Genomic DNA, 9,470 nt, shown 5'->3' on the forward strand with positions numbered 1-9,470 from the left:
GAAGCGAATACAAATTCATTAAAAGAGATCAAACTCCTAGAACTACCAATGGGTTCGGCACTGAATTTGTTCTTATTGAAAGTGCTTAATTTTTTTTAATTTAAATAATCACTTACACCAAACCTTTCTGATTGTGAAAAGCATCCATTGATAAGTTTTGAAAAAGTTTAAATGTTTGATAAGGTCTGCTCCATTATATATGCATTTAAATAAAGTGGAAAATGGAATAATCTTTTTAATTTCTTTTCTGCTTCTAATAATTCAATATATTTTATATATCCTTCCTTCTAATATAATTAAACATGTGAAATAAAATACATTCGTGTATCCAAATCCATAATGCTTGATGACCTAAGTATTTAAATAAACCTAAAGTTTCAATTAATTAATATTGGAAAGCCATGAAATTTATAAATCATAATTCATATTATTTTAATTCTTCATGATAATGTTAATCATATCTTTAATATTCACTTAATTTCCAAAGCTTCGTACATTAATTTAAATATTAAAACGTCAGTGCATCTTCTTTTTCGTTTTAAAATTAATGCTTCTTGCTTTTCACTTTTCAATTATCTTGTTCACCGTGACCTAATTCTTGAAATTATTATTTTATTACTTAATTATTATTTTCAAGATAATATATTTAAGGACGATTTTATTGTTATTATTATTTAATTAGTTCAGGGCTGCTAATAGTACGACCGAACATATTTTTTAATAAAAAAGTTAGAGGTTTGAATCTCTTCATCTTAAATATTACTAATGTGGGTAAAATAATTAACTTGATGAGATGGAAGCGTCACTCGTTAAATTCTAAGATTATTTAGTTGCAAACACGAGTCTCAGTTATCAAATAACCCTTTTCATAACATTTGATAATACACGTGATTATAACATAATCAATCACGAGCCTTCTCGAACAACCTTCAAACCAGTCTAAATTTACTCGAGTTAGTAAAGTTAAAGAAATATGTATCTTGTTGGTACAGAAAGTATCCACAAATTCGTAAACCGGGACAATGTTTATTTGTTTATATAAAGTAAAACCAATGTTTTATTTTTTCTTATGAGTGAAGTTACCATTTTCATTAGACCATATCTCTTAGATTTCATTGGTATGTATACACATCATGTATCAGTTTATGTAGATATTATTTGAGTGGTGGCTTGGTGCTTATACTCTTTACATTTGGACTCTTACCATTGCTCAATACATTATTATCTTTCTAGGGCCAATAATAAAACATCCCCATCTTCCATTCTCTCGGTACGAACCTAAAAAATCTACACGTTCTTTGTTCGGTAGGTTCAAGGTATATTTTATATCTTAAACGGTATAAAACAACCAATCACGTTGTTCCAACTTCCTTTAACGTAGCTGTCTTTCGATCACTGTTGGATGCAAGATAAAGTATTTGTATGTTCTTCTAATACCCATTGGATACACGTATAAAATACATCAAAAAAAAAAATCACTTTATCATAGGAAACGGGATTCGAAGTTTTGAACTTTCAGTGGTGTCAGCACCTTCCATAGCACCTCTTGAGCGCCCCAGTTGTTAATTAGGGTTGGAGGGACCCTTCGAAAAAAAACAACCCTAACAATCAAATAGACAGACAACGACAACCCTAATCAATAAACTCATTCTCCTACATCAACGTCATGGAATCGTCAGCCGCATTATTTTAACCCTAATTTTTAGGTCACCCTCTCCCTCTCCCTCTCCCTCCCTTAGTTGGGTGGCTCTTTCTCTGTGTACTTTTGGTGGAATCATTTCAGCTTTGGGAGAGTGAAAGTGGGTATCATACAGTGATGAACCACTACTTAACCAAGATCAATTGTCCCTTAACTCTTAACCCTTTTCAATATATTCTCATTACTGTCAAAATCAAATGAATTTGATATCAAAAAGCTCCAAATTTTGATATCAAAATGACACCCAAATCACTCACACTCTCAGACAAACTCATTTGGGTGCATGGTCAAACCCTCCCCTTAATGCTCCCCAGCTGTGTTTTCCATTATTTTAAACCCTATTTTGAACATTGCCTATTCATAAAGGCATCACCTTTTTCCATTCTAAATCTAATTCTCTCTTCAAACCCCATATGCTTCCAATTCAAAAACATAATATTCTTTTTGCACCCACAAAATTCCCTTTATAAATATGCATGAAAATAACTCAATTTCTCACTCATTCACCATATTACCTTAAATTCCTCGAATGTTAGCCATGGCTGCTCATCAACCAAAGCTTGGAGCTATGAGCGTTATGGAGAGGACAGTGAAGCTTGGAAGAGATGACCCAAGGCGAATTATTCACTCATTGAAAGTGGGCTTAGCTCTTACCTTTGTTTCCTTGTTGTATTATTGGAGGCCTCTCTATGATGGCTTTGGAATTGCTGCCATTTGGGCTGTTCTTACTGTTGTGGTAATTTTTGAATTTACTGTAGGTAACTAACCAAATTCACCTCCATTTTCATTAACCCAATTAAGAACATGACACAAAGAACCAAAATTTATTAAATTTGGTGTTGAATTTCAGGTGCTACACTGTCAAAAGGTTTGAATAGAGGGCTTGGAACACTGCTTGCTGGAGCTTTGGGTGTCGGAGCTCAGCATTTTGCTAGCCTTTTTGGGCAAACCGGAGAGCCCATTGTTCTTGGCTTCTTTGTTTTTTTGTTAGGTATATGTCGTTTTATTATTACCATTGGAACGGATTTTGTTATCGACTTCTTATGATTTTGATATTTTGACAGCGGCTGCGTCGACGTTTTCTCGATTCTTTCCTCGGATTAAAGCTCGTTATGATTACGGGGTTTTGATTTTCATTTTAACGTTTAGTTTAGTTTCGGTTTCGGGGTATCGAGTTGAGAAAATCTTGGAGTTGGCTCATCAACGACTATCGACTATTTTGATTGGTGGAGCTACGTGTATCTTTATTTCTCTATTTATATGTCCTGTTTGGGCGGGGGAATCGCTTCATAATATTATCGTTTCGAATATCGAGAAACTCGCGAATTATCTCGAAGGTAATGATTGCTTTCGAGTCTGTTTGAAATGACTTCCCGTTGATTCAGAAGGTATATTTAATGATTCTAAGGTGATCGTTGTGTATAGGGTTTGGAGTTGAATATTTTCAATATGAGGATGGAGAGAATGTTGATGAAGACTCCAAACACAACAAATTATCATCTCTTCAAGCTTATAAAACCGTGCTGACTTCACAATCATCGGAAGAATCTCTGGTAATTTCGATCTTTGTTTCGTTCTTATGAATCGAAATCGAGTATTTTCAGATGAACTGATATGAACTTCTTTGTGTTTTGGAGGCAAATTTTGCATCCTGGGAACCCCGTCATGGAAAATTTTCGTTTCGTCATCCATGGAAACAGTATTTGAAAATTGGATCACTCACTCGACAATGTGCGTATCAAATCGAGTCGCTCAATGGCTATATCAACGTCCCAACTGATATCCAAGTAAGAAGTTTATGATTCAAGTAACAGTAATATTGTAACAATCTCATTGAATAAGTAATTAAATTATTCATTTGAAGGTGGCGATTCAATTTCGAAGAAGAATAGAAGAATCTTGCAATGCCATAAGCTCAGAATCCGGGAAAGCTCTACGTATATTAGCTTCATCCATCAAAACAATGACAAACCCGTCTTCATCGAGCAAAACCCACATCGAAAACGCCACGGCCGCCATTGATGAGCTTAAGAACACACTCAAAACTGGATATATGGAGAGCTCTGACCTTCTAGGGATCATACCAGATGCAACAGTTTGTTGCATATTGATCGACATCGTGAAGTCGGTGGAGAAGATATTGGAGGCTATCGAAGAGCTCGGTGTGTTGGCGAGCTTCAAAAGCGTGGAGCCGACGGTGTCACCGGAGAAGTCGACGCAGTTGCTTCATCGAGGGATCGTGAACCCGTTGTTCGACGGGGAGTGTGGAGATCATGTTGTAATTATGGTGGATAATGAAGTAGAAGTTGGTAAGAGTCATGGTTTAGAGGTGAAGCCAAGCAATGGGGAGATGGTGTGTAAATAGGGTATTAGAAGGAAGCCAAGAATATTTTTGAAACTTGGCCAAATTAGAAGAACAAACTCTTTGTATTAACATCTCATATTATATAAAGATATGAATTGATGAACTAGGGTTTTGTAAACTTTTGATTTGAATCGATTTAACCGTAAAACGAATCAGGATTTGGAATCTGAATTCGACACTTGATGATCCCGACATTCCATAGCATCCCCACGACATGATCACGACCCCGACATTCCACTGCATTCCCACGCATGATCACGACCCCGACATTCCATTGCATCCCCACGGCATGACCACGACCCCAACATTCCACTGCATCCCCCACGACATGACCACGACCCCAACATTCTACTGCATCCCCTACGACATGACCACGATCTCGACATTCCACTGCATCCCCACGGCATGACCATGATCCCGATATTCCACTACATCCCCACGGCATGATCACGACCCCAACATTCCATTGCATCCCCCACGACATGACCACGACCCCGACATTCCGCTACATCCCCCACGACATGACCACGACCCCGATATTCTACTGCATCCCACACGGCATGACCATGACCCCGACATTCCACTACATCCCCCACGACATGACCACAACCCCGACATTCCACTGCATCCCAAACGGCATGACCACGATCCTGACATTCCACTGCATCCCACACGATATGACCACGACCCCCACATTCCACTACATCCCCATGGCATGACCACAATCCCAACATTCCGCTGCCTCCCCACGGCATGACCCCGACCCCGACATTCCACTGCATCCCCACGACATGACCACGTTGGTATATGTAGTAACTCCTATTTTTTAAAGTTTTTCTCAACTGTCTTATCCTCAGGGTCACTCCGTAACAGCCCAAGCCCACTACTAGTAGATGTTATTCATTTTCACCCGTTACGTATCACTATCAGCCTCATGATTTTAAAACGTATCTACTAGGGAGAGATTTTCACACCTTTATAAGGAATGCTTCGTTTTTCTCTTCAACCAACGTGGGATCTCACAATCCACCCTCTCGCTTTGGCCCATTGCATATCATCATTAGCCTCATGGTTTTAAAATGTGTCTACTAGAGAGATGCTTTCACACCTTTTAAAGGATTCTTCGTTCTCCTCTCAAACCAACGTGAGATCTCACACACTCTCATTCGAATATAGTCTCGGTTCATTCATATATCTCTTATATACTCGAACATCATATCAAACCTCTTAATAATATGCTATAGCTTGAAACGTGTATATTTTGATTCAAGTCTAAAACCATAGAATAAGACAACGAGTTCATTGCCGTATTAAAAGTCAACGGTCGTTGTTATGTTCTTTAATTTCAGCTGTGATTATGATTGGATACTCTTTGACCGTTGAAATTCGTAACAAATATTTAAATTCACGCACACACAACTTGCCAATTATTCCTATCCAATTTGCCTAAAAATTATTACAACTTGCATAATATTAACCTTGTTTATTATCATTATTATTATTATTGAATTTTAATTAAATTAAAAAAATTAAAAACGTACAAAAATTTGAACTCGAGATTATTTAAATTTTTATTTTTTTAAAAAAATACATAAAATTAAAAAACATATGTTTATTTTTTATATAAATAAAAAATACCTCGAATAATTTAAAAGTCAACCTAAACATGACTAGCTCGTACCATTTTTTTCCTCATATTTATAATATAAACTTTAAATTTAAAAAATTAACCTCTAATTTGTTTAATTTAAATAATTAATTAGGAAGGGGAGTTGGTGAGAGGTGGAGTGTTTATCTTAGCTGGTTATGCGTTGACTTCCAAATATTGTAGAATGATTGTTACGTATATCTAAGTCAAACATCTTGTACTATTTAATTTAAGGTGAATAAATAAATAAATAAATATTTAAAACTATAACATTTTTGTTTAATAATTACTATATATATATATATATATATATATATATATATATATATATATAAAATACCCTCTTTAAGAGAATTAAAAATAACAATAATAATAATAAAATAAAGGAAGTAGAAGACTTGTTCTAAGGTATTTGAAAAGTCAACCTTGCCGCTCCACCCTCATTAAATTCCTAATCGCCATTCCATTTTTCTCTTAATTCCTCAAGATCATTGAGATTTAGAGTAAAAGAATCACTATGAATGATTTGTTTTCCTCCGATTCCTTCCGTCGGGATCCGCACCACCACTCCGTCGAGATGGCCCCCGATGTTCCGTCGTCAACAACTATCAATCTAAACAATTTCTTTGAAGACGTCGAGTCCGTGAAAGCAGAATTGGCGGAGCTCGAACGCCTCCATCGAAGCCTCCAGAATTCTCATGAACATAGTAAGACTTTGCATAACTCGAAGGCGATTAAGGATCTTCGATCTCGAATGGAATCAGATTTGACTTTGGCTTTGAAGAAAGCTAGGTTTATCAAGCTTCGATTGGAGGAACTCGACCGGTCCAATACCGAGAATCGGAATCTTCCTGGTTGTGGGTATGGCTCCTCTGCTGACCGGTCTAGAACTTCCGTCGTCAATGGATTGAGGAAAAATCTTTGTGATTCGATGGAGAATTTCAACCGGTTGAGAGAGGAGATCTCGTCGACGTATAAGGAGACGATTGAACGAAGATATTTTACGATTACAGGGGAGAATCCCGATGAGAAGACGATCGATCTCTTGATCTCTACAGGTTCGATTTTCGGTTCTTGAATTTGTGATTATTTTAAATTTTCATTTCCCGTAATTAAAAACCGTGTATATATGGTATGATAAAGGTGAAAGCGAGACATTCCTACAAAAAGCCATACAGAAGCAAGGAAAAGGCAAAGTTCTAGAAACAATCCAAGAGATTCAAGAAAGGCACGACGCAGTGAAAGACATTGAGAAGAACCTAAAAGAGCTACACCAAGTGTTCATGGACATGGCGGTACTAGTCCAAACGCAAGGGCAGCATTTGGACGACATTGAGAGCCAAGTGACTCGAGCCAACTCCGCCATCAAGCGCGGTGCCACTGAGCTACAAACCGCAAGACACTACCAAAAAAACACCAGAAAATGGATGTGCATAGGCGTTGCTGCTTTTATATTTATCCTCTTCATCATTATTCTTTCTGTCGTCCTTGCCAACAAGAAGTAATGTTCACCACCATCGTTTCATAACTATTTTATTTTTTATTTTAATTTTTGTTGTTCTAAAAAATTATTTAATCTTTGAAGTGTCGTCCTCAAATGAACTTTAAATATAATATAGTATAGATTGCTCGATATATTGATGCTCAAAGTGTGTTGATATTTTCTTAGAAGCGTATAATTATGCAACGGTTATTAAAAATTTAAAAATGATAAATGAACGAGACCCAAAGGTATCAAATATTTATGGTTTTAAATATAATTTTTAATGGCTATATTGTAATTATTTTGAAATAATATTGTCATTTTCAAACATTGAATGATGTTTGTAGTGTAATAACTTTATCATCAATTATCATTTATAATTAAATAATTAAATCTTTAGCCAATGATATTTATTCATCCAATGGTCACATGCATACCCCGTTGACTTCAAGAATTTCATCTTTGTCTTTAATTTTCAATTTTATTTATAATTCTTATTGGATTAATTTCAATATTTTATTAAAAAAATGAACTTATGTCTGGTTATGTCTGAATTTTTAGTAGAGATGTCTACGAGATAGAGCGGAGACAGTAAAGCTACTTCCTATTTCAATTTCCATTTCAGCAAAATTCTCAATTTATTTTTGTGGGATTGAACGAGGAATTCGGGGATCAGTTCCCTGTGGAAAAAATTTTCCCTCTTCACACAACAAATCCACTTTGAAGTTGACTGATTTGGTTCGGTCAATGGTCGGAATGCATACGAGATACCATAGGGGTCCAATGCCTCAATAGCACCTTTCTTTAAAACATCCCAAATACATCTTTTTATATATTTTCTTTATAAAAAAATTATTTAAAAAAAATTAATGGATAATTTTTATTTTAAAAATAATTCATGTTCCATTTTCGTTTAGTTAATAAAAAAAAATGGTCGGTCAAAGTCAGGGGAAAAATGACCATTTTACCCTTCAGTCCATTATAGGGGTGTGGATGATTCTACACAAACTACCCAAGAGAGTAAAGCGTGAGAAAGAAAGTTGGGAGAAAACTTGGGAGGGAAAAGTATATGGTCGGAGTCATCGTTCTAGAATCATCAACTAAATTCATCCTCTACCGAGATTTATACTCTTCTTCTTGGAGAGAAGAAAGACTAGTGTTGTTAAGATCACGTTTCTCTTCAGATTTGCTATCTTCTGAGAATAGAGGGTTAAAATTTGCTATCTTCATTTGATATATTTCTGAATTAAAAAAATAAAGGATATAAATGTATTTAAATATTGCGTCAATGGTCAATAAATTTTAATATTTAGTGAAAAAAGAGTCAAACATTAAATGGCATTGACTTCTGAATAGAGCCATAAAAAATTCCAAAATAATCAACGACTTACAACAATGGCAACTGATAAATCCAATCTTCTCACCGTTTTCCCTCTCCGGCAGCGGCTATTGCTCATCTGCATCTCACCACGATGAACAACGGCACCGACGACGGCGGCGGATTTCTGTCCTCAGGCAACATCGGCGGATACGGATATGGAATCGGCGTCTCGTTAGGGCTTTTGATTCTCATCACTACAATCCTCTTGGCTTCCTATTACTGCACCAGAGTCGTCCAATCGCCGACCTCCGGGATTCAGAACAACGTCAATCTCTCGCCGCCGCCGCCGCCGCGGCTGGCGGAGGAGGATGCCGTAGTTGTCGTCGATATCGGAATCGATCAGGAGACGATTAGGAATTTTCCGAAATTGCTGTATTCAGAGGCGAAGATTCAGAACAACGATTCCTCTGCTTCTTGTTGCTCTATCTGTTTGGCCGATTACAAAAACTCCGATGTTCTTCGGATTTTGCCCGATTGCGGCCATTTGTTCCACCTCAAGTGTGTCGATCCGTGGCTGAGGCTTCACCCAACCTGTCCGGTTTGCCGGACCTCGCCCATTCCGACGCCGTTGTCGACTCCTCTGGCGGAGCAAGTTCCATTGGCTAGATAGCACAGTTGAAGAAGACGATCGGACGGCATTTTCTCCATTCATTTGTTTGTTACAGAATCGATCCATCTCCTCGATCGCGAATCGCCATAGTTAGAAGCTCTCACACTCAATCCGATTCTCCTCCAAAATTCTTGTACTCTTTAGAATCTTGTTATGCTATAATACCACAACTTTCAACCTCCTGATGCTTAATTATTTTTGCCAAATGTCATAACCAAAATATTATGATATCGAATTGTTAAGTGGAAGTAAGATCGTTCGTGCGCACGCACACAAATAGAAAA

At 36.8% G+C, this 9,470-nt stretch overlaps 3 protein-coding genes across 3 annotated transcripts; all 3 read left to right on the plus strand.

The window, feature by feature from the left end:
* The first annotated feature begins 2,229 nt into the window (after positions 1-2,229).
* LOC111463466 (aluminum-activated malate transporter 8-like) lies at positions 2,230-4,121 on the plus strand. Its single transcript, XM_023107414.1, has 6 exons — positions 2,230-2,457; positions 2,550-2,690; positions 2,764-3,036; positions 3,125-3,252; positions 3,337-3,486; positions 3,564-4,121. The coding sequence occupies exons 1-6, from the start codon at positions 2,238-2,240 to the stop codon at positions 4,062-4,064; spliced, it is 1,413 nt and encodes a 470-aa protein (XP_022963182.1). The 5' UTR covers positions 2,230-2,237; the 3' UTR covers positions 4,065-4,121.
* A 2,065-nt stretch (positions 4,122-6,186) lies between these two features.
* On the plus strand, positions 6,187-7,267 carry LOC111463469 (syntaxin-121-like). Its single transcript, XM_023107417.1, has 2 exons — positions 6,187-6,770; positions 6,856-7,267. The coding sequence occupies exons 1-2, from the start codon at positions 6,230-6,232 to the stop codon at positions 7,215-7,217; spliced, it is 903 nt and encodes a 300-aa protein (XP_022963185.1). The 5' UTR covers positions 6,187-6,229; the 3' UTR covers positions 7,218-7,267.
* Positions 7,268-8,563: 1,296 nt separating this feature from the next.
* Positions 8,564-9,366, plus strand: LOC111463471 (RING-H2 finger protein ATL70-like). Its single transcript, XM_023107419.1, has one exon. The coding sequence runs from the start codon at positions 8,668-8,670 to the stop codon at positions 9,184-9,186; it is 519 nt and encodes a 172-aa protein (XP_022963187.1). The 5' UTR covers positions 8,564-8,667; the 3' UTR covers positions 9,187-9,366.
* Positions 9,367-9,470: the final 104 nt, after the last annotated feature.

Source organism: Cucurbita moschata, unplaced genomic scaffold (assembly GCF_002738365.1).
Source record: "Cucurbita moschata cultivar Rifu unplaced genomic scaffold, Cmos_1.0 Cmo_Scf00028, whole genome shotgun sequence".
Classification (NCBI taxonomy): domain Eukaryota; kingdom Viridiplantae; phylum Streptophyta; class Magnoliopsida; order Cucurbitales; family Cucurbitaceae; genus Cucurbita; species Cucurbita moschata.